Here is a 24677-nt window from a genome sequence, read left to right on the forward strand (position 1 = left end):
TTGACATAATTTCAGTCAATTGGAAGAGTACCTGTGGATGTATTTCAAGGCCTACCTTCAAATTCAGTGTCTCTTTGTTTGACATAATGGGAAAATCAAAAGAAATCAGCCAAGACCTCAGAAAAAAAATTCTAGACCTCCACAAGTCTGGTTCATCCTTGGGAGCAATTTCCAAACGCCTGAAGGTACCACGTTCATCTGAACAAACAATAGGACACAAGTATAAACACCATGGGACGTCACAGCCATCATACCACTCAGGAAGGAGACGTGTTCTGTCTCCTAGAGATGAACGTTGGTGCGAAAAGTGCAAATCAATCCCAGAACAACAACAAAGGACCTTGTGAAGATGCTGGAGGAAACAGGTGCAAAAGTATCTATATCCACAGTAAAACGAGTCCTATATCGACATAACCTGAAAGGCTGCTCAGCAAGGAAGAAGCCACTGCTCCAAAACCGCCATAAAAAAGCCAGACTACGGTTTGCAACTGCACACGGGGACAAAGATCATACTTTTTGGAGAAATGTCCTCTGGTCTGATAAAACAATAATAGAACTGTTTGGCCAAAATTAACATTGTTATGTTTGGAGGAAAAAGGGGGAGGCTTGCAAGCTGAAGAACACCATCCCAACCGTGAAGCACGGGGGTGGTAGCATCATGTTGTGGGGGTGCTTTGCTGCAGGAGTGACTGGTGCACTTCAGAAAATCATGGGTAAGGAAAATTCTGTGGATATATTGAAGCAACATCTCAAGACATCAGTCAGAAAGTTAAGTCAGAAAGTTAAGTGAAACAATTTAAAGGCAATGCTACAAAATACTAATTGAGTGTATGTAAACCTATGACCCACTGGGAATGTGATGAAAGAAATAAAAGCTGAAATAAAGCATTCTCTTTACTATTATTCTGACATTTCACATTCTTAAAATAAAGTGGTGATCCTAACTGACCTAAGACAGGAATTGTCAGGAATTGTGAAAAACTGAGTTTAAATGTATTTGGCTAAGGTGTATGTAAACTTCAACTGTGTGTGTGTGTATATATATATATATATTTCAGACTCTTGACATTGCTCCTTCTGATATTGCTTGTTCTGATATTTCATATATTAAAACCTGTTTTTTTACTTTTTGGAACTTGCTAGGGCTTGCTATGTGGACAAAGCAACACTGTTTGTAAGAACAACATGTAGAGGCTAGCTAATTAGAAGCCTTGCGGCTGGTGGCAAGGAAATAGTAGCTCATGTAAACAGCATAATAAGCTAGCTAGTTAGAAGCCTTGTGGCTAACAGCTAGCAATAATGAGCACAGTAGTACGCTAAACCCAAGACTAGTGGGGTGTTAGCTTGCAGCTACCACTTGGTGAAGGTGTGGTGTGGCTAGCTCAGTGCTGACTGAAGGAAACTAAGTGGGGGCACTAGACGAGAGTTGCAGGTAGGATCTGCTATTGAGGTTAGCTTGGCTCTCAGCGAGATATCCAAGTTAGCCTTGAGGTGCTCACCTCATTCACCACTCTATGGCTCGGTCTCCAACAACCACTTTTGATAGGTTCTTCCGAGAATAGGTGATTCTAGCGAATCCCCATTGTGAGATAGAAACAAATAACTGAAAGAGAAACAATGGAACATCAGTCATCTAGTCTGAGATATTTACAAAGGAACAGTAGCACTGCTGTGCTCACATTACTGATATCGCCTGGGTTAGGCCCAGATCATTAGAGTCTTCCTTTCCAACTTGAGAAATGAAAGACACTTCCATGGCTAGTCATGCCGGCTTTCTAGTCCCGTGTGGGTTCTCCAGTGGAACTGGGGCCTCCGGGGACCTTACGGTGCCTTTTTTACCCGACCCCTTGTCCACCTTCTTCAGCTTTGTCGGGACGCAGAAGTCCCTGAAGCATCTCTTGAAGTTCTCATCCAGGAATGCGTAGAGGACGGGGTTGAGGCTGCTGTTGGTGTAGCCCAGCGCTACGCAGAAGAAGTAGGCGGCCATGACGGCGGTGTTCTCTGGAACGCTCACCAGCGCCTTGACCAGGATGAAGATGTGGATGGGCGTCCAGCACACTACGAATACCACCACCACCACCATGACCAGGCGGGTAATGCGTCGCAGGTTGCGGTCCTTCTCCCGGGAGCCCGAGAGGAGACGCACGCTCTTGAGTCGTAGCACCATCAGGGAGTAGCACACGGTGATGATGAGCACGGGCACCACGAAGGCAAACACAAACACACAGATCTTCATCAGAGTGTCCCAGTACACGTATGGCTCCGGGAATTGTAATGCACACTCCGTGGTGCCTAGAGGGAGAGAGATGGGAGAAGAGAAAGAGAGAGGAGAGAGGAGGTCGAGAAAGAGAGAGCAAAGATGAAATGCACCTAGGCTCATACAAAGAGAACACATACATTTCCCTTTGTGTCTGGGTCACCTCAAACTCTGCGGTGCTGTTATGGAATGCCTAATGTAAACTCAAAAGGGAACTTCCACTTTTTCCCACTTATTCACAGCTTAGAAACAATAATATATGGTTTAAAGATCATGGCAAGCTCATGGCTTAGATTGATCTATATTCCTATCTACAAAATAGGACCGAAATGTTCTGAGATTAGATGGGCACTTCTGCACATTGATTCACTCAAACAGAGGCATGAAGTAACCAGCGCAAACTGTGCATAACATTTTCATGACATTCTCTTCGGAAATGTGTGCGTGTGTGGATCCATGCGCATGCATTCTTTTGTGTGCGTGCTTCATGACTGTGTGTGTGTCTGCATGCTTTCTCACCATTGTTGGTCTGGGTGCCCCCCAGTAGAAGTGCTGGTATCCCGGCTGCCGACGACAACATCCAGATACACACGTTGATCATCTTGGCATTGATGGGTGTTCGGAAACCCAGGGCTTTGACCGGGTGGCACACGGCCACATAGCGGTCAACACTCATCATGGTCAGGGTGAAGATGCTGGTGAACATGTTGTAGTAGTCGATGGATATGAACACCTTACACACCACCTCGCCAAACGGCCACGAGTTCAACAGGTAGTCAGTGCTCTGGAAAGGCATCGTCGTGGTGACCAGGGCGTCGGCCAGAGCCAGGTTGAATATGTAAATGTTGGTGGCCGTCTTCATCTTTGTATACCTGTTTCAAAAACAGCATAGAGTAAAGAATGTAGGGTAGAATGTGTAAGGTCTATTTGAAATCATCTATCTGGGCTTGATTGAGCTTTCCTGCATGGCACAGTGGAAAGAATAGAATAGTGACGAGTGCTAACCTCATCCATCTGGCAGACTAGAGCAGTCTTTTTCAAATCTCTCCTCAGGGACCCCCAGACATTTGACTCATGGGTAACTGGAAGTCAACATGGCTGCTGGAACATGTGTGTGTCAACATATACAGGCGTATAAGCACAAGTGGGTGTATGGAAAGCGAACAGCTAAATGGGCAGAATTTAGAGACCGTTTTGCATGACTGCAACTGTCCTGACAAAGCATCAGTATCACCACACAGGAACTGACCAATGAAAACACATTTAGAAACTAAAAACAAGGCCGCTCAATCAAAACAGTCTAACCAATCAAAGAGTGCTGATGTTACACTCATCACCGATGATCCACCCACTTATTTCGCCACGCCCACTTTATTCACAACCCTTGAATTTTATTGTTTACAGCCTGTATTTCATTTTTATTACATTGAGATTTTGTGCCAGTGGCCTACACACAATACGCCATAATGTCAAAGTGGAGTTATGTTGTTAGAATTTTTTAGAGAATTAACAAAAAATGTCAAGCTGTAATGTCTTGAGTCAGTAGGTACTCAACCCCTTTGTTATGGCAATCCTAAATAAGTTCAGTAGTAAAAAAAAATTGCATGTCAAATAATAAGTTGCATGGACTCACTCTTTGTGCAATAATAGTTTAACATGATTTTTGAATGACTACCTCATCTCTGTGCCCCACACATACAATTATCTGTAAGGTCCCTTAGTCGAGCAGTGAATTTCAAACACAGTTTCAACCACAAAGACAGGGGAGGTTTTATAATGCCTCGCAAAGAAGGGCACCTATTGGTAGATGGGTAATACAAAATGAATTACACTTTGGATGGTGTATAAATAAACCCAGTCACTGCAAAGATACACGAGTCCTTCCTAACTCAGTTGTCGGAGAGGAAGGAAACCGCTCAAGGATTGCACCATGAAGCCAATGGTGACTTTAAAGTAGTTACTGAGTTGAATGGCTGTGCTAGGAGAAAACTCAGGATGGATCAACAACATTGTAGTTAGTCCACAATACTAACCTAATTGACAGTGAAAGAAAGAAGCCTGTACAGAATAAAAATATTCCAAAACATGCATCCTGTTTGCAACAAGGCACTAAAGGAATACTGCAAAAAATGTGGCAAAGCAATTCACTTTTTATCCTGAATACAAAGTGTTAAGTTTGGGGCAAATCCAATACAACACATTACTGAGTACCACTCTCCATATCTTCCAGCATAGTGGTGGCTGCATCATGTTATGGCTATGTGTCACGACTTCTGCCGAAGTCGTTGCCTCTCCTTGTTCGGGCGGTGCTCGGCGTTCGACGTCACCGGTCTTCTAGCCATCATTGATCCTTTTTTCATTTTCCATTGGTTTTGTCTTGTCTTCCCACACACCTGTTTTCAATCCCATTTGTAGTGTCTTAACACTTAGTACTTATTTATGTAATAAGAAAGACTCGGAATACAAGCAATTGAACTGGAGCTTCACATTTACTCAAACTAGTTAGTACCAGAATAACATAGAACAATACTGCGCATGACCAAGGGTGCTCCATCCTTAAAGGGGACATCAGTAATTAACAGAACATAACATTCCTTCTCTTATACAATCAGAGTTACTTTTACCAAACCACAACTGAAACATTTCACAGAACTTGTTGTAGTTATTTTGCATCTTTTAAATTGAACTTGAACAGTTCGTTTTTGTTTGTTTGTTTATAAGTCTAGTCTGTCTGGTGGACGGTGCCTTCGTTCTGGGTAGCGCCTCAGATTGTCTGGAGGCTCCTGAACATCCTCAGTGTGTGCTTGTTCCATTATAGCGTCTGCTATAGCAGCACCTTCATCAACACGTTCCCTTCTTTCAGCCTGGGGTCTCTCTACTGCCCCACCGTCCTCTACAGTTCCCTGTGTGTCACTCTCAGGAGCTCTCTGCGCCTGTTCTCTCTCGATTGTTGTGCTGTTTTCCCTGGAATGCATTTGGTTAATGTGACGCCGCCACATTATGTCTGGGCTCACTTGAACCTGGTAAGTTCTGGGTCCCGTTTGTGTGTGTACGGTCCCTCTTGTCCATTTCCCTCCTCTTCTGTAGTCTCGCACCATCACTTCCTGTCCTGTTTGGAGATGGCGCTCCCGGCCACCGGAGAGCATCTTGGCTTGTTTGTTCAGCACTTCATTACGCCTGTTTGGCTTCATGATGTCTAGCTGTGTGCGGAGAGGCCTCCCGAACATCAGTGCGGCTGGGCTTTCATTTGTCGTGGCATGTGGGGTGTTTCGGTAGGAGGCCAGGAACTTGGCCAGTTTTGTTTGCAAAGTCCCTTCGTCTCGTTTTGCTGCACGGAGTCCTTGCTTTAGGGTTTGCACAAAGCGTTCTGCCAGCCCATTGGTGGCAGGGTGGTACGGAGCTGAGGTTGAGTGTTTGATTCCATTTACTGACATGAATCTTGTAAACTCGTCACTTACAAAAGCTTGCGCGTTGTCACTTACCAGCTGCAGTGGCAAACCGAAGCGTGCAAACGTTGTTCTGAGACACTCTATCGTCTGAGCTGAGGTGGAGGAGTCAGTGCAAAACACCTCTGGCCATTTGGAATGGGCATCAACTATAACCAGAAACATGTGCTTTTCAAAGGGACCAGCGTAGTCCACATGAATTCTCTGCCATGGCTCTGCGGGCCATTCCCATGGGTGGACTGGGACAGGAGCAGGCATGTGAAGGGTTTCAAAACATCCACTACAGTTCTTTGCCATATTTTCTATCTGTTGGTCCAGACCTGGCCACCAGAAGTGGCTCCTTGCGAGCAGCTTCATTTTGACAATTCCAACATGACCTTCATGTAGTTGCTGCAAGACTAGATGTTGGCATTTCTGGGGTATCATGACTCTCATTCCCCACATCAAACATCCTTGGTACGTTGTAATTTCGTTTCTCCGCTGGAAATACGGAGTCAGCTCCTTTCTGCCAGTAGCTGGCCATCCTGACATGGTGTAGGTGTACACTTTTGACAAGGTCACATCTTTCCTTGTCTCCTGTTTGATAACTGTGCTTGTGACAGGTAGGGCCTCAAGCTGAGCGGTATGGAACATGTCCACTGCATCCACCCTCCTTTGTCTTTCTCTTGTACACGGCAGTCTGGATAATCCATCTGCATTTGTGTGGAGGGATGACGGCTTAAACTCAATGTCATATGACTGGCAAGGAACAGGGCATATCGCTGTAACCTGGCTGCTGTCATTGCCGGAATGCCTTTCTTTGGACTGAAAATGGAAAGCAACGGCTGGTGATCTGTAACCAGTGTGAAACGCTTGCCATATAGGTATGCGTGGAATTTCTTGACGCCCCACACTAGTGCCAGTGCTTCTTTGTCGATTTGTGAGTAGTTTTTCTCTGCATCATTCAATGTTCGTGACGCAAATGCAACTGGCCTCTCTGACCCATCTTTCAGTGTGTGTGAAAGGACTGCCCCTAATCCATAAGGGGACGCATCACAAGCCAACTTCACTGGCATTTCAGGGTCGTAATGCATCAGGACCTGTTCAGAGGTTATGAGCCGTTTTGCCTCCAGAAATGCATTTTCACACTGCTCTGTCCACCGCCATGTCCTATTCTTTTCCAGGAGCTGATTTAGAGGCTGGAGTACTGCTGAAAGGTTTGGGAGGAATCTTCTGTAGTAATTGATCAGTCCCGTGAAAGATCTTACTTCTGTGATATTTTGTGGTCGTGGTGCCTGTACCACTGCCTCGATTTTGTCCTGTGTTTTGTGCAATCCATTGCAGTCAATCTCATGTCCACAGAAGACAATCTTGTCTTTGAAGAACTCACACTTCTTTAAGTTTGCCTGTAGACCATACTCTTTCAGATCTGGCTGGTCAATAGTTCGTTGCCAAATGACCTTTGTGTGTGTTTATTGTCAGGTACTGTTTGGAACTCTCTTCAACCGGTAGCTGCAGGTAAGCCTGTTTCAGATCGATTTTACTGAGTGTTTCCCACCAGCTAGTGCAGCAAAGATGTCATCCAGACGTGGTAGGGGGTATTGGTCCACATGCAACATTGAATTCACAGTTACCTTGAAGTCCCCACACATTCTAACAGACCCGTCTTTCTTCACAATAGGAACTATGGGTGTGGCCCATTCGCTTCTGTCCACTTTCGTCAGGATCCCTGTATCCTGCAAGCGATCGATTTCCGCTTCCACCTTTGGTCTCAGGGAGTATGGAACAGATCTGGCTTTGCAGAATTTCGGGGTTGCGTCATCTCTTAGTACAAGTTTTGCTGTGAAGCCTTTTACTGTTCCCATCTGATCACTGAAAACTGTGTTGTATTTCTTCCGCAAGTGTTCCAGTGTTTGGTCTGTGCCTTTCTCTTTGGACTGGAACGTGTGGAGCATTTTCAAGTCACACCAATTCAGCTTTATTTTTGAAAGCCATTCCCTGCCAAATAATGGGGGGCCAGTTCCAGGCACCACATACAGCTGTAACTGCTGTGTTTGCCCCCCATAATGCACTCTGACCTGCAACGCCCCCATTGGGCTCAATCTCTCTCCTGAGTATGTCTTCAGCAACACATTTGTGTTCTTCAGCTTGATAGCCTTAAAGTGCTCATTGTAGACAGTAGTGGAAATTATAGACACTGCAGATCCTGTGTCCAGCTCCATTTTGAGAGGTTTGCCTTCGATATCTGGTGTCACCCATATTATGCTACTGCTGGGAGAAGTCACTGTGTTTAACTCCATTGTACCAATTAATCGTTCATCTGAATCACTGCCACTGTTCTCTGCTAGTGCATTCACCAACCCTTTAATTTTCTCAGTTTTACTGTTGTGACTGAATTTTGCTTTGCATGCTCTTTGAATGTGCCCCCTTCTACTGCATTTGTGACAAATTTCGTCTTTGAAACGGCAGTCCTCTGCTTTGTGACCATCTCTGTCACACCTGTTGCATTTTTCGGCCACACGGGGGCGCTGTCGACTGTGTGAAAACTTGTGCAGGGAAATTTGTGACAGGTCAGTACTTCTTTTACTTTGCAACTCAAATGCATCTTTAGTCGCGATTTCCATAGCCACAGCAATTTCAACAGCCTTTGCAAACGTGAGCTCTGATTCTGTGAGCAAACGTTTTTGAATGTGTTCATGTTTCAGTCCACACACAAATCTATCCCTTAATGTGTCATTTAGGTTCTCTCCCAACTGGCAATGTTCAGACAGTTTCTTCAACACTGCTACATATGTACTAACACCCTCCCCCTCATTCTGATCTCTCGTGGAAACGAAAACGTTCCGCGATGAGGAGTGGTTTAGGTGATAGGTGATTTTGCAATATCTCCACAATCTCTGTGAATGTTTTATTTGAGGGCTTCAGAGGGGCAGTCAGATCTCTTAGCAAACTGTATGTTTTTGGGCCAATTAAACTCAACAACGCTGGTACTCTTTTGTTATCAGCAATGTCGTTTGCAATGAAGTACTGTTCCAGTCGTTCAATGTAAGTTGCCCAGTTTTCTTGCGTGTCATCAAACACATCTATTTTCCCGATGCTAGCCATTCTCTTTACCTCCGGCTCCACGGGTCTTTGATCTGCCGCCTCGTTCTCGTTATCTCTCCCCTCGTCTTCACTGCTTGCTAGCTGTTGTGCTACAGGGTCAAAATCTTCCTCTCTTCCTACGAACTCCATCTGTATTCGTGATGCACACTGCAGGTAATCATCCTCGTCGCCATTGTAGTGTCTTAACACTTAGTACTTATTTATGTAATAAGAAAGACTCGGAATACAAGCAATTGAACTGGAGCTTCACATTTACTCAAACTAGTTAGTACCAGAATAACATAGAACAATACTGCGCATGACCAAGGGTGCTCCATCCTTAAAGGGGACATCAGTAATTAACAGAACATAACACCATTCATTACCTGTTGTGTATTTAACCCTCTGTTTCCCCTCATGTCTTTGTCAGAGATTGTTTTTCTGTCAGTGTAGTGTGATTGTTGTATAGGTGCGCGTCGGGTCCTCGTACCCATGTTTATGTACATTTAGTGTTATGGAGCATACTCTGTGGACTTTATTAAAAGACTCCATTTTACACTCCATTTGACTCTCCTGCGCCTGACTTCCCTGCCACCTATTACACCTACGCATGACAGAATCTCTGACCAATATATGAAGTCAGCAGGAGAGGACACTATGCCCATGGAGCTGGAGGAACGCGTTCAGGAACAAGCTAGGGAGCTTGACGTTATCAGCTCCGTCATGGATCACATTGTCATGAAAATGGATCGCTGGGAGAGACAGGGAGTTTCTCCAGCGCCACCACCACCACAACGATTTTTCCTCTCCGGAATCGAGGATCCATTTATCCCTACCTACGGGATACAACGGAGATACTGCCGGCTGCCAGGGTTTCCTCCTTAAACTGAACTTGTATCTAGCCACGGTCTCCCCAGTACCATCTGACCGTGAGAAGAGTTACGCCCTCGTCTCATGCCTCACCGGGAAAGCCCTGGAATGGGCCAGCGCTGTGTGTAGTAGGGAGGATGCGGCGCTGGACCATTTTGAGGAGTTCACCCGCCAATTCCGGATAGTATTCGATCACCCACCTGAAGGCAAAGCAGCGGGTGAGCTTCTCTATCATCTGAGGCAGGAGACGAGGAGTGCACAGGATTTTGCTTTGGAGTTTAGGACCTTGGCTGCCGGCGCTGGATGGAGCGACAGGGCCCTGATCGACCATTACCGTTGTAGTCTACGCGAGGACGTCCGTCGGGAGCTGGCCTGTAGAGACACCACCCTCACCTTCGACCAGCTGGTGGACATGTCCATCAAGCTGGACAACATGCTGGCTACTCGTGGACGTCTAGATCGGGGTCTGGTTGTTCCATCCTCCCGCACCCTCTCTCCCGAACCTATGGAATTGGGAGGGATGGTGCGCAGGGAGACCGGAGGGGGTTCCCGCTCGAGCACCATTCAAGGTCGCAGAGAGCACACTGCTGGTCGGTGCCGGGTTGGTTCCTCTGGGAATAGAGAGGGCAGGCAGGGCATTCTGGCGTCACCCCAGGTGAGTAGGCACCATTCTCATCCAGAGCCCTCTGCTGCACTAATGTTTGTCTCTGTCTCTTTTCCTGATTTTTCACTGCATTCCCAGTATAAGGCGCTAGTAGATTCGGGTGCGGCTGGGAATTTCATTAATAAAAGTCTAGCTCATAGTTTAGGGATCCCTATTGTTCCTGTGGATATGCCTTTCCCTATTCATGCCTTAGATAGTCGACCATTAGGGTCAGGGTTTATCAGGGAGGTAACCGCACCTTTGTGTATGATAACGCAGGAGGGTCACAAGGAGAAGATTAGTCTTTTCCTTATTGATTCTCCTGCGTATTCTGTGGTGCTAGGCCTACCCTGGTTAGTTTGTCATAACCCCACTGTTTCTTGGCCACAGAGGGCTCTCACAGGGTGGTCGCGAGAATGTTCAGGTAGGTGTTTAGGGGTTTCCGTTGGTGCTACTACGGTGGAAAGTCCAGACCAGGTCTCCACCGTGCGCATTCCCCCCGAATATGCCGATTTGGCTCTCGCCTTCTGTAAAACGAAGGCGACTCAATTACCACCCCATCGACTGGGGGATTGTGCGATAGATCTCCTGGTAGACGCTGCATATCCCAAGAGTCACGTGTATCCCCTGTCGCAAGCGGAGACGGAGGCTATGGTGACATATATCTCTGAATCCCTGCATCAGGGGTTCATTCAGCCATCCATTTCACCCGTCTCTTCGAGTTTCTTTTTTGTGAAAAAAAAGGATGGCGGTTTACGCCCGTGCGTTGATTATCGAGGTCTTAATAAAATCACAGTGAAATATAGTTACCCGCTACCTCTGATCAATACGATTATTGAGTTAATGCACGGGGCACGTTTTTTCACAAAATTGGATCTCAGGAGTGCGTACAATCTGGTGCGTATTAAGAAGGGTGATGAGTGGAAGACGGCATTTAGCACCACCTCAGGTCATTATGAGTACCTGGTCATGCCATATGGGTTGATGAATGCTCCATCAGTTTTCCAATCATTTGTAGATGAGATCTTCAGGGACCTGCACGGGCAGGGTGTAGTGGTGTATATCGATGATATTCTGATATACTCTGCTACACGCGCCGAGCATGTGTGCCTGGTGCGCAGGGTGCTTGGTCGCCTGTTGGAGCATGATCTATATGTCAAGTCTGAGAAATGCTTGTTTTTCCAACAATCCATCTCCTTCCTAGGGCATCGGATTTCCACTTCAGGAGTGGAGATGGAGAGCGACCGCATTATAGCCGTGCGTAATTGGCCGACTCCAACCACGGTAAAGGAGTTGCAGCGTTTTTTGGGGTTTTCCAATTACTACCGGAGGTTTATCCGGGGTTTTGGTCAGGTGGCAGCTCCCATTACCTCACTGCTAAAGGGGGGCCCGGTGCGCTTGCAGTGGTCGGCTGAGGCGAACAGGGCTTTTGAGCACCTGAAGACTCTGTTTACTTCGGTGCCTGTGCTGGCTCATCCGGATCCCTCTGCCATTCATAGTGGAGGTGGACGCATCCGAAGCTGGGATAGGAGCAGTGCTCTCTCAGCGTTCGGGTACGCCACTGAAGCTTCGCCCCTGTGCTTTCTTTTCAAAGAAGCTCAGCCCGGCGGAGCGAAACTATGATGTGGGGAACCGGGAGCTGTTAGCTGTCGTAGAAGCTTTGAAGGTGTGGAGGCATTGGCTTGAGGGGGCTAAACACCCTTTTCTCATCTGGACTGACCACCGCAATCTGGAGTATATCCGGCAAGCAAAGAGATTGAATCCTCGCCAGGCAAGGTGGGCCATGTTTTTCACTCGTTTTGTGTTTACTCTTTCTCACAGACCAGGCTCCCAGAACGTTAAGGCAGACGCATTGTCTCGGCTGTATGACACAGAGGAGCGGTCCATGGATCCCACTCCCATACTCCCAGCTTCGTGTTTGGTGGCGCCAGTAGTGTGGGAGCTGGACGCGGACATTGAGCGGGCGTCACGTGCAGAGCCTTCTCCCCCTGAGTGTCCAGCTGGTCGTCTGTACGTTCCGTCTGCTGTCCGCGACCGATTGATATATTGGGCTCACACGTCACCCTCCTCTGGTCATCCTGGGATAGGTCGGACGATGCGCTGTCTTGACGGGAGATACTGGTGGCCCACTTTAGCTAAGGACGTGAGGATTTATGTTTCTTCCTGCTCGGTGTGCGCCCAGTGCAAGGCTCCTAGACACCTGCCCAGAGGTAAGCTACAACCTCTACCCGTTCCTCAACGGCCGTGGTCGCACCTGTCGGTGGATTTTTGACCGATCTTCCACCTTCACAGGGTTACACCACGATCCTGGTCGTTGTGGATCGGTTTTCTAAGTCCTGTCGTCTCCTCCCTTTGCCCGGTCTCCCTACGGCCTTACAAACTGCAGAGGCCCTGTTTACACACGTTTTCCGGCACTATGGGGTGCCTGAGGATATAGTGTCTGATCGGGGTCCCCAGTTCACATCAAGGGTCTGGAAGGCGTTCATGGAGCGTCTGGGGATCTCGGTTAGTCTTACCTCAGGTTTTCACCCCGAGAGTAATGGGCAGGTGGAGAGAGTTAACCAGGATGTGGGTAGGTTTCTGCGGTCTTATTGCCAGGATCGGCCGGGGGAATGGGCGAAGTTCGTGCCCTGGGCAGAGATGGCTCAGAACTCGCTACGTCACTCCTCCACTAACCTTACTCCCTTTCAATGTGTATTAGGGTATTAGCCGGTTCTGGCTCCTTGGCATCAGAGCCAGACCGAGGCCCCTGCGGTGGACAATTGGTTTCGGCACGCTGAGGAGACCTGGGAGGCAGCCCACGTCCACCTTCAGCGTGCCATAAGGCGCCAGAAAATTGGCGCAGACCGTCGCCGCAGTGAGGCCCCAGTGTTCGCACCAGGGGACAGGGTCTGGCTCTCGACCCGAAACCTGCCCCTTCGCCTTCTCTGCCGGAAGCTGGGTCCGCGGTTTGTGGGGCCGTTTAAAGTCCTGAGGAGAGTGAACGAGGTATGTTATAGGTTACAACTACCCACTCATTACCGTATTAACCCCTCGTTCCATGTGTCTCTCCTCAGGCCGATGGTGGCTGGCCCGCTCCAGGAGGCTGAAGTGCGTAATGTTCCTCCGCCTCCTCTAGACATCGAGGGGGTTCCGGCGTACTCTGTTCGATCCATTTTGGATTCGAGACGTCGGGCGAGGGGCCTTCAGTACCTCGTGGACTGGGAGGGGTACGGGCCGGAGGAGAGATGCTGGGTTCCGGTGGAGGACGTGTTAGATCCTTCCATGTTATCAGAATTCCACCGTCTCCATCCGGATCGCCCTGCACCTCGCCTTCCGGGTCGTCCCCGAGGCCGGTGTCGACACGCAGCTGGAGCCGCGCGTCAGGGGGGGGGTACTGTCACGACTTCTGCCGAAGTCGTTGCCTCTCCTTGTTCGGGCGGTGCTCGGCGTTCGACGTCACCGGTCTTCTAGCCATCATTGATCCTTTTTTCATTTTCCATTGGTTTTGTCTTGTCTTCCCACACACCTGTTTTCAATCCCATTCATTACCTGTTGTGTATTTAACCCTCTGTTTCCCCTCATGTCTTTGTCAGAGATTGTTTTATTGTCAGTGTAGTGTGATTGTTGTATAGGTGCGCGTCGGGTCCTCGTACCCATGTTTATGTACATTTAGTGTTATGGAGCATACTCCGTGGACTTTATTAAAAGACTCCATTTTACACTCCATTTGACTCTCCTGCGCCTGACTTCCCTGCCACCTATTACACCTACGCATGACACTATGAATATAATCGTTAAGGACTGGGGGGTTTTTCAGGATAAAAAATAAACGGAATGGAGCTAAGCAGAGGAAAAATCATAGAAGAAAACCTGGTTAAGTCTGCTTTTCACCAGACACTGGGAGATAAATTCACCTTCCAGCAGAACAGTAACCTAAAACACAAGGCCAAATATACACCCGAGTTGCTTACCAAGACGACATTGAATGTTCGAGAGTGGCCTAGTTACAGTTTTGACTTAAATTGGCTTGAAAATCAATGGCAAGACTTGAAAATGGCTGTCTAGCAATGACCAACAACCAACTTGACAGAGCTTGAAGAATGAATCAAATGTGCAAATAGTGTACAATCCAGGTGTGCAACGCTCTTAGACTTACCCTGAAAGACTCTGCAATCGCTGCCAAAAGTGATTGTGAGTGAAAATGCATTGACTCAGTGGTGTGAATACTTATGTAAATGAGATGCTGTGTTTCTGTATTTCATTTTCAATAAATTAGCAAACACTTCTGTCATTATGGAGTATTGTGTGTAGATAAAATATACATTTCAACCATTTTGAACTCAGGCTGTAACAACAAAATGTGGAATAAGTCAAGGTGTAGGAATACTTTCTGAAGGCACTGTACATAGAATGGCTGTGGGTCCCTGTGGAGAGGTTTGAAAAAGGCTAGACTAAAGCAAATGCCAACAGTATTTGAAAGATTTCGAATGTTTTTTGAACCCAGGCGATTATTGTTATCAACAGCTGATGAAAGAACGAAATGAAACCCAAAGGAAAACTTTTCCATCTGTTAAACCTTTTACTGCAGTGGGCTAAATCAGGGTCACACAGAGGATTTCTTGGTAGTCTTAAACAGATCTACATTGACACAAAGGTATACACCTCACACACAGGTTATGGTCTTTAAAAAAGAATACACATGTACCATGTCAGATAGAGAGTTGAAATGTATTACATTTTGAGTTTTTATCCTAATATTAGACATTATATACATCACAAAAGACTGAAATATAACCAAACCGTTTGACAGAGAAATACTGGATTTTCAGCATTTAAAAAAAAAAAAATGTTTATTAATTATGAAAAATATAATCATTATATTGTCATTCGTCCGCAGGAATAAGCGTCTATCTTGCCATCCTCTGACCTGGTGATTTTCATTTCTATTGATAATCCCAACAACACGAGGCAGACTAAAAGTAATACAAAATGATCATACAAGGTCTTTTGATATCTCTGAAAAAATATATCTGTAACTAGGGGAGAAAATGACACTTGGCAGGGCTAGCTTAGCAGCTGTCATACTTTTAAATGGTGTCCCAAACACGTAAGTGATCTACATTAAACAATTTATACTTTAAAGTGGCAATCTGCGATTGGTAAATACATGTTTTGACTTTCAAATACATTATACACTGAGTGTACAAACATGCTCTGTCCATGACATAGACTGACCAAGTGAATCCAGGTGAAAGCAATGATCCTTTATTGATGTCACCTATTTAATCCACTTCAAAAAGTGTAGATGAAGGGAGGAGACAATAATGATGTTTAAGCCTTGAGACAGTTGAGACGTGGATTGTGTATGTGTGCCATTCACAGGGTGAATGGGCAAGACAAATCATTTAAGTGCCTTTAAAATGGGTATGGTAGTAGGTGGTAGGTGCCAGGCGCACTGGTTTGAGTGTGTCAAGAACTGCAACGCTACTGGGTTTTTCACGTATCAAGAATGGTCCCCCACCCAAAGAACATTCATCCAACTTCCCACAACCGTGGGAAGCGTTGGAGTCAACATGGGCCAGCATCCCTGTGGAACTCTTTAGACACCTTGTAGAGTCCATTGAGGCTGTTCTTAGGGCAAAAGGGGGTGCAACTCAATATTAGGAAGGTGTCCCTAGTGTTTTATACACTCAGTGAATATAGCCATTGATTCATGAAGAAAATAGGACGACTTATGAATGTCTAAAAAGTTTAATTCAACTGTCAGTAGCTGTCTCAACTGTCTAAGCTTCAAAACAAAAAATGCTGATCTCATGGATGGTCAGTCCTTGCATCCATCACTCTCTCTCATATGAGTGTGGTTACATTTCTCAAGCCCCATTCCTCAGCTGTTTACCCCATAAAGGGATTTGGTGGCCGTTTGTTGTTGTTTGAATCCCAGATAATCTTTAAGATCTGAAATGGCTATAGCCATATATACAGTGCATTCGGAAGGTATTCAGACCCCTTGACTTTTTCCACATTTTGTTACGTTACAGCCTTATTCTAAAATGGATTGAATATATTTTCCCCTGTTGAATCTACACACAATACCCCACAATGACAAAGCAAAAACGGGTTTTTAGAAATGTTTGATATGATATTTACAGAAGTACTCAGACCCTTTACTCTGTACTTTGTTGAAGCACCTTTGACAGCCAAGTCTTCTTGGGTATGACGCTACAAGCTTGATACGCCTGTATTTGGGGAGTTTCTCCCATTCTTCTCTAAAGATCCTCTCAAGCTCTGTCAGGTTGGATGGGGAGCATTGCTGCACAGCTATATTCAGGTCTCTCCAGAGATGTTTGATTGTGTTCAAGTCCGAGCTCTGGCTGGGCCACTCAAGGACATTCAAAGACTTGTCCCGAAGCCACTCCTGCGATGTCTTGGCTGTGTGCTTAGGGTCGCTGTCCTGTTGGACAGTAAAACCTTCACATTAGTATGAGGTCTCGAGTGTCCTGGAGCAGGTTTTTATATATTTTTTTAATATATTTTATTTTTGCATTTTCCAATTAAGAACATTCAAAACAAAAGTGAAAAGATATTAGACAACAATATGACAAAGTGACAGTAACAGACGAGTGTAAAAAAATAAAAATAATTATATATACAAACATACAATAAATAAGTCAGAATAAAGAGTCAAATTAAAAATAATAATAATGAGACATTGGATCATATACCTGCCGTAGGTTGCCAAATTCTGTAAAATGTCTCTAACTTAAGCAGTAAGTGATTTTCTCCATTGGGATTTAACTATTAACTTCCGATAGCCACATTGCAACTAGCAGGGGGGAATCCGATTTCCATTTCAAGGCACTACATTTCTTGGCAATCGCTAGCAATATTTCTGTTAGCTTTATAGTATGGCTTTGCCTAAGATTCGAGTTAGTAAAGTTACCCGGTACACAGACCTCCGGGTCTAAAGGGAATGCAACCCCGTGAATTGAGGATATGGTATCGCATACCCCCTGCCAGAAACCGTGTAGTTTTGAACACTGCCAAGTGGAATGGAGGAATGTTCCTTCATCTGAGCCACATCTAAAACACAGGGAGGAGATATCAGGGTTGAACTTGTGCAGTCTAGATTGGGTGATCGAGAGCTGATGGAGGAAATTAAACTGGATCAGTCTGTATCTGGAGTTCAATGTGGATGTAACACCATCCCTGCATAGGTCACTCCATAGACCCTCATCAAGATTAATACCCAGATCTTTTTCCCATCTAAGTCGGGGTTTATCTAGCTCAGGCAGTCTTAGTCCTGACATAAGAGCATCGTAAACACGGGAAATGGTCTTGAACAGTGGGTGGTCTGCGTGGCAGAGTTGTTCAATAGGTGACATCTTAGGTAGGTTCCATTGTCCCTTGAGCGTCACCCTAATAAAGTTTCGTAGTTGTAGGTAGCTAAAGAAGTCCCTGTTAGGCAAGTGGTATTTCTGTTTCAGCTGATCAAAAGACATAATAACTCCCTCCTCATAACAATTCTGCAGAAGAGTGACACAGACCATGGTCTAAAGTTACTATTCTGGAAAAACATAGGAATCAATCTATTGTTCCATGAAGGGGTTTTAGGGGAAAGAAATCCCTCCCGTCTGAACAGCTCATGCCGTTTGCACCATGCCAGGACAGAATGTATGATTAAAGGGTTGTCGGTGATGGTTTTTATAGATTTTCTGTCCCATTTGTAAAACAATTCTGCCCCAGTGTCATCATTTACCTCAAACTTTTCAATGTTCAATCATGAGGGAGAGGGACCATTGCCAGAAACCTAGACTGTGCAGCCCAGTAGTATATTCTAAAATTGGGGAGGCTTAAGCCCCCTTGACCGTAATCAAGGGTCAGTTTATCCAGGCCAACCGTAGGGGTTTTGCCGTGCCAGATAAACCGCCTGGTCAGCTTGTCGACAGAAGAAAATAATGCTGTGGGCACAGGGATAGAAACAAATATAGAAATCTGGGCAGGACCTTCATTTTAATTACATTGATTCTACCCAGTAGAGTGAGAGGCAAGTCCATCCATTTACACAGGTTACCCTCCACTTTTTGCAACAAGCCGGCCAGATTGAGTTTATAGAGGTTCTTCAGGTTACCATCCACCATTATGCCCAAATATGTGAAGCCCATAGGCGACCATCTAAAAGTAAACTTGTGCTTGATGGTATGGTGGTCAAAGACAGACAACGGTAAGATTTCACTTCTATCAAAATTGACCTTATATCCAGAGAAAGAACTACAACACCGTAGTAGGATCTGCAAGTGAGAGAGGGAATGTTCTGGGTTCGTTAGAAATAAGATAAGGTCGTCCGCAAAGTGTGATAACTTATGGGTATGGGGGCCCACCTCAAAGCCATGTATGTCAGGGCACGTTCTAATAGTCTCAGCCAATGGTTCAATGTCGAGGGCAAAGAGGTGGGGGCTAATTGGGCAACCTTGTCTGTTCCCCCTATAGAGAGGGAAAGAGGAGGAAGTAATCCCATTGATAGCAATCCTAGCTTTAGGAGATTTGTAGAGTGATTTTATTAAATGTACAAACACGGTACCTAAACCAAACTTTTCCAAGACGCAAAAGAGGTATGGCCATTCAACCCTATCAAAGGCCTTTTCGGTGTCGAGGGAGACTGCGACACTAGGTATTTTGTTTTTGTTAGCAAGGTGAATTATATCAAAGAACCTTCTGAGATTATTGGAGGACAATCTATTAATTATGAAGCCAGTCTGATCCGGGTTGACCAACAGGGGAAGACATGACTCCAGTCACTTAGATAGCTTCTTGGTGACCAGTTGAAAATATGTGTTAAGGAGAGAGATTGGTCTATAGGAGGCGGACTTTAGCAGGGTTTTCCCTTTCTTGTGAAGCACAGTAATCACTGCTTGAGAGAAAGACTATGGAAAGCAGTTGTCCTCCCCGGCTTTTTAAGTACCTCCATAAAGGTAGGGGACCAACAGCTCCCTAAATTCTTTATAGAACTCTGGAGGGAAGCCATCCTTCCCAGGAGATTTATTAGAAGGTAAGGATTTAATGGCCTCCAACAATTCAGGAACTGAGAACTGTTCACTCAGGTGCTCTCTGTCTTCCTCTGCCAGGCATGGGAGGTTGAGAGAGGAGAGAAAGAAGTCGATCTCTGATAGATCATCGCTTGATTGGGAAGTGTAGAGGTCTTCGTAGTATTTCTTAAAAGTCTCATTAATTTCAGTAGGGGTGAAAGATATCTCATTAGTAGGAGTTTCTATAGCATTAATTGTCCTCTTACTTTTCTCTGCTTTCAGTTGCCATGCCAATACTTTGTGTGCTTTCTCTCCAAGCTCGTAGTAACGCTGTTTTGATTTAGTGAGGGCCCTCTTAGCTTGATATGTGTTCAGAGTATTATATTTCAGTTTTCTATTTACCAAAAGCCTGTATAGATCTTTAGCCGGGCCTCTTTGGTAGGTTTTCTCTAGCTCAGAGATTTCAGATTCAAGGACATTCAGTTCCACACCGTGTTTTCTCTTCAACCCTTTAGTATAGGAAATTATCTGTCCCCTCAGATAGGCTTTCAATGTGTCCCAAAGAATGAAACTGTCAGGAGCGGAGGGTTTGTTTGTCAAAGTAAAAAATATTGATCTGCTCCTTGATGAATGCACAAAATTCAGGTTGCTTCAAGAGTGTAGAATTTAGTCTCCATCTATATGCCCCATTTACCTTGGTAGGAATGGAGATTGATAATACCAGAGAAGAATGGTTACTAAGCAATCTGGGGAGATACTCGATATCTAACACTCTATGAAACAGTTGGGTCGATAGTAAAAAGTTATCTATGCGTGTGTGTGTCTTGTGTGGGTGTGAATAAAAAGAGTAGTCCCTATCCAGTGGGTGCAACTGTCTCCAGATGTCTAGCAAATTAAGATCTTTCATTTGCTTCGCCCAGTGGATATTGACTAAACCAAAATATACTCTCCTGTAAATGTAATAGGACTCACCCCGGGAAAAAAACGGTTACTTGAAAAAGTACAAATCAATTATAGCGACCGGATAGCGGGGTAAACAGATTCAAATTCCAAGAAGATATCTGCAGTCCAGTCCCAGGACAGCACGGAAAAGAAAAAACAAACCAACTGTATCTTATCCCCCAGAGAGACCATCCTGATTCAGAAGTGGTTCAGTTCTTTGATAAAAGTGAGCACTTCTCCCGGTGTGTTGAAGAGATGGCTTCGGCCTTTGTACTGAACTTTTATCCGCTCAGGGTGGATGAGGTAGCCGGTGATGTTCTTCTCCTTCAGTGCTTTGGTGGCAGGTCTGAAATGCTTGTGACGTCTGGCGAGATCCGCGCTCATATCCGGGAAAAGGCTGACCCTCTTGCCATCGATGGTGATGTCCTCTTTGGCTCTTGCAAGTTGCAGTATCTTCTCTCTGTCCTGGAAACGGAGGAACCTGATGGCTCGTGGAGGCTCATCTGGCCGGGGTTTCGGTGCTGATGTTCTGTGGGCGCGTTCGATTTCCAATGGCTTAATGACGTTGATTATGCCTAGGACATCCAGGATCCATTGAGTGAAGAAACGGACCGGGTCACGGCCCTCGCTGTCCTCTTTCAATCCCACCACACGGATATTACTACGTCGGTTCTGGTTCTCCATCTGGTCTACCTTTGTTTTTGAGGTAGGCATTGTCCTTTTGCAGTTGTATCAGAACCTGGTCATGTCGAGTGATGGTATCCTCATCTGTGCTAATGCGCAACTCAGCCTCAGTCGTTCTCAAAAGGAGATCATTCATAGAGGATTTCAGGTTGTCAATGGAAGAATGGAGTTCAGCCGATTTCTTGTCAATTTTCAGAGAAAGACCTTTGTTACTATCCTGAATTTCTCAGAGGAGAGTAGCAAGCATGTCGGCGGGCTCGCAAGAGGCTGAAACTGTCGTCTGAGTTATGAGAGCTAATATTAATCTTGCTAGCTGTAGCGTTATCTTGGGAATCAACAACGTTTAGGTCGTCCTTCTTGCCTCTCGGCCAGAGGTCCATGGCTCTTTGGGAAGGTAAGTTTTTTACAATTTATCAGCCAATGTTAGAATATTGTTTCAATGTTGTTATTTAGGCAATAATGGAATAACTTTGAAGAGCTCGGTTTGTCAACGTCTGCTCAGCTCCGCGGCATCACGTGCTCCCTGGAGCAGGTTTTAATCAAGGATCTCTTTCTACTTTGCGCCGTTCATCTTTCCCTCTAATCCTGACTAGTCTCCCAGTCCCTGAAAAACATCCCCACACCATACTTCATACTTCACTGTAGGGATGGTGCAAGGTTTCCTCCAGATGTGATGCTTGGCATTCAGGCCAAAGAGTTCAATCTTGAGAATCAGAGAATCTTGTTTCTCATGGTCTGAGAGTTCTTTAGGTGCCTTTTGGCAAACTCCAAGCGGGCTGTCATGTGCCTTTTACTGAGGAATCGCTTCCATCTGGCCACTCTACCATAAAGGCCTGATTGGTGGAGTGCTGCAGGGATGGTTGTCCTTCTGGAAGGTTTCCCCATCTCCACAGAGGATCTCTGGAGCTCTGTCAGAGTGACCATCGGGTTCTTGGTCACCTCCCTGACCAAGGCCCTTCTCCCCCGATTGTTCAGTTTGGCTGGGGTCCAGCTGTAGGGAGAGTCTTGGAGGTTCCAAACTTCTTCCATTTAAGAATGCTGGAGGCCACTGTGTTCTTGGGGACCTTCAATGCTGCAGACATTTTTTGGTACCCTTCCCCAGATCTGTGCCGACACAATCCCGTCTCGGAGCTCTTCGGACAATTCCTTTGACCTCATGGCTTCGGTTTTGCTCTGACATGCACTGTCAACTGTGGGACGCTGTATAGACAGGTGTGTGCCTTTCCAAATCATGTCCAATTAATTGAATTTACCACAGGTGGACTCCAATCAAGTTGTAGAAACATCTGAAGGATGATCAATGGAAACAGGATGCACCTTAGCTCAATTTCGTCTCATAGAAAAGGGTCTGAATGCTTATTTAAATAAGGTTTCTGTTTAAAAAAAACCTGTTTTTTCGCTTTGTCATTATGGGGTATTTTGTTGTACATTGATGAGGAAATGTATTTAATCCATTTTAGAATAAGGCTGTAATGTAAAATTGTGGAATAAGGGAAGGGGTCTGAATACTTTCTGAATGCATTTTACATACAGTATAGCGTTATAGACTATTGGTCAGTTACCATACACATGATCCACTAGAAGTTAGTTGAGCCTGTTGCTTTTTTGGATCAATACATTGGACATGCTACCATTTCACACTGTCATTATTCCTATCATCGACAGATTCTACATTTACCATTGCCGTTTTGAAAATATAACGCGGTAGGGATAATAAGGAAGGCCAAAACATCTGCTATGCGGATGTCGGCCAATGCTGATTATCAATGGTTAACGCTCGATCTGATTGAATCTAGGCCTGTACGACAATTAAATCACCGCTCTGATAGCACATTTCCTTCTAATGAGAAGGGGGAAAAAATCAGTCAATCAGATGAAAAAAATATATCAATTGTAAACTGAGCTGGCTACATAAAACAGAGAGCTGAGAGTAAGTATATCGCTATTTACTAATCAATGGAATTAACTTGGCAAGGTGACGGAAAGGCCCTGTGGATGACAGCCCAACGAGCATGTTCTGACGCAGACATCCATGGACGTCTAAAATACGGAATTCTGCTCACCGGAAGATAATGTGCAATCAATCTGATTTGAGGTAAATGTCTCTAGTCTGGTGTGCTTTGTGAGCCGTTGGTGCACTGCGTATGACACCAGCACTGTTTTATCTGTTTTACACACCTTAAATAAAACCCAACGAGGTGCAAGCAACCCTATCAACATGATAGAGTGCCATTGGTTTTAAATGCAATTAATGCGCTTTCTCTCTGCCCAAAGAACACTATTTCTCATAGGCTTGGCACATTTCATTTACACATTTAGAACACTTTTCAACATTGCCCCCAACAGATGTCGCATTCCAATTGTAAAAAGTCCCAATAGTAAAAAAAGTATTTTCCTTCCAATAGAACTGTACAGTATGTTATGATTGAAACAAAAATAATCAAGCCTAACAAATCATATAGTGATCGTACATGTACTATTAGGTTTAAACATGCACCTGCCACTGGGTGGCTCACAAGTGTTGCAAATGTTTAAAAACTTCACTTTTTAGTTTAAATTTGTGTGCGAAAATGTGGTAAGGTGTTTGCATGGGCATCTTACTGAAATGTTTTATTTTTAGCATACTTGGTGTAACCCTTAATTTGCCTAAACTCTTTGGCAATAGCCTATATATTGGCAATTGATATCAATGCAATATTGAGATGAATGTGCAAATCAATTAAAATAAACCTTACCTGATGATAACATACATTACGAGGCAGTTGCCCACCAAGCCCACCACAAACACCACGGAGTACACAGCTGTGATAATGGGGATTATTGGGGACATTGACTCCTCTTCCCCGTCAGAGTCCAAAGTCAGATTGTGACCTGCGGCAAATCCAGACTGCGAAGTAGAATTCATATAGCATTCTTCGCCGAGCGCCAAGTGGCATTTATCGGATTTGAAAATTTCAACCGGGGTGGCTTCCATTTTTGGGTATGTTTGACCACCTAACGAAAAGGAGAAAAGGGCATATGCCTTTGACTGGCTGTTGGCTATGCGTGAAGTAAGCCCGAAAGAAGAAAAAATAACGGTAAGAAAGTTGAAGATGTGCGTCAAATTATTATAGTTTGTAAATTAAACCAACTTTTTATTATATGCCGTGCAAATTCATATATATATTCATATATATATATATATATATATATATATATATATATATATATATATATATATATACAGGTCAAATCAATCCTGTTTTTAATGTGATATTAACAATTAAAACGTAATGCATAATGCGTAATTTCACCCACCCGGGCCCTCGGTAACTTACCCTCTGGATATTAGTTCCTTCTGTTCCTTTTCTGTGTTTGTAGAATATGGAATTTTTTACTGAACAAAAATATATTTGCTGTTGGATTTCAGAAGGTTATGGCTCGCCAAACTTTGTAGAGTGGAGTATGTGAGCAACAATCGCAGCACCGCGGCTCGGCGGAGACTCGAGTCACTCCCGCTCAGTAGCCTACCCAACAACCCCCCCCCCTCCCCATCGAGCACAAATATGACATCAGAGAAGTGACAATAACCCCAAGGCATAGTTAACGTCCCCACGTAACCATGTTGTTCGATGTAACCATGGACTAGCCCACAACTGTGAGAGGTAAAGTGCGCAAAGAAAATACAGACATCCATTTCCTTATTACATGATTTAAATCACAATAATATAGTCTTTATCATACCAGTTATATCACACTATATAATATTATTTGTGGAAGTTATTGAC

General features: G+C 44.9%; 1 protein-coding gene across 2 annotated transcripts; it reads right to left on the bottom strand.

Annotated features, from left to right (window-relative positions):
• Nucleotides 1-1431: 1431 nt before the first annotated feature.
• On the bottom strand, nucleotides 1432-24568 carry LOC139420469 (kappa-type opioid receptor-like). 2 transcript variants are annotated; one of them, XM_071170652.1, is made up of 3 exons: nucleotides 24228-24568; nucleotides 2777-3129; nucleotides 1432-2292 (listed from the first exon to the last, which is right to left on the bottom strand). In XM_071170652.1, exons 2-3 carry the CDS (start codon nucleotides 3117-3119, stop codon nucleotides 1763-1765), a joined length of 873 nt encoding a protein of 290 aa, XP_071026753.1. In that variant the 5' UTR covers nucleotides 3120-3129; nucleotides 24228-24568; the 3' UTR covers nucleotides 1432-1762. The 2 variants fall into 2 exon arrangements, with proteins under 2 accessions (XP_071026753.1, XP_071026752.1); XM_071170651.1 differs by lacking the exon at nucleotides 24228-24568 and adding an exon at nucleotides 23646-23884.
• Between the last annotated feature and the right edge of the window lie 109 nt (nucleotides 24569-24677).

The sequence above is a fragment of the Oncorhynchus clarkii genome, chromosome 11, assembly GCF_045791955.1.
Source record: "Oncorhynchus clarkii lewisi isolate Uvic-CL-2024 chromosome 11, UVic_Ocla_1.0, whole genome shotgun sequence".
In the NCBI taxonomy this organism is placed as follows: domain Eukaryota; kingdom Metazoa; phylum Chordata; class Actinopteri; order Salmoniformes; family Salmonidae; genus Oncorhynchus; species Oncorhynchus clarkii.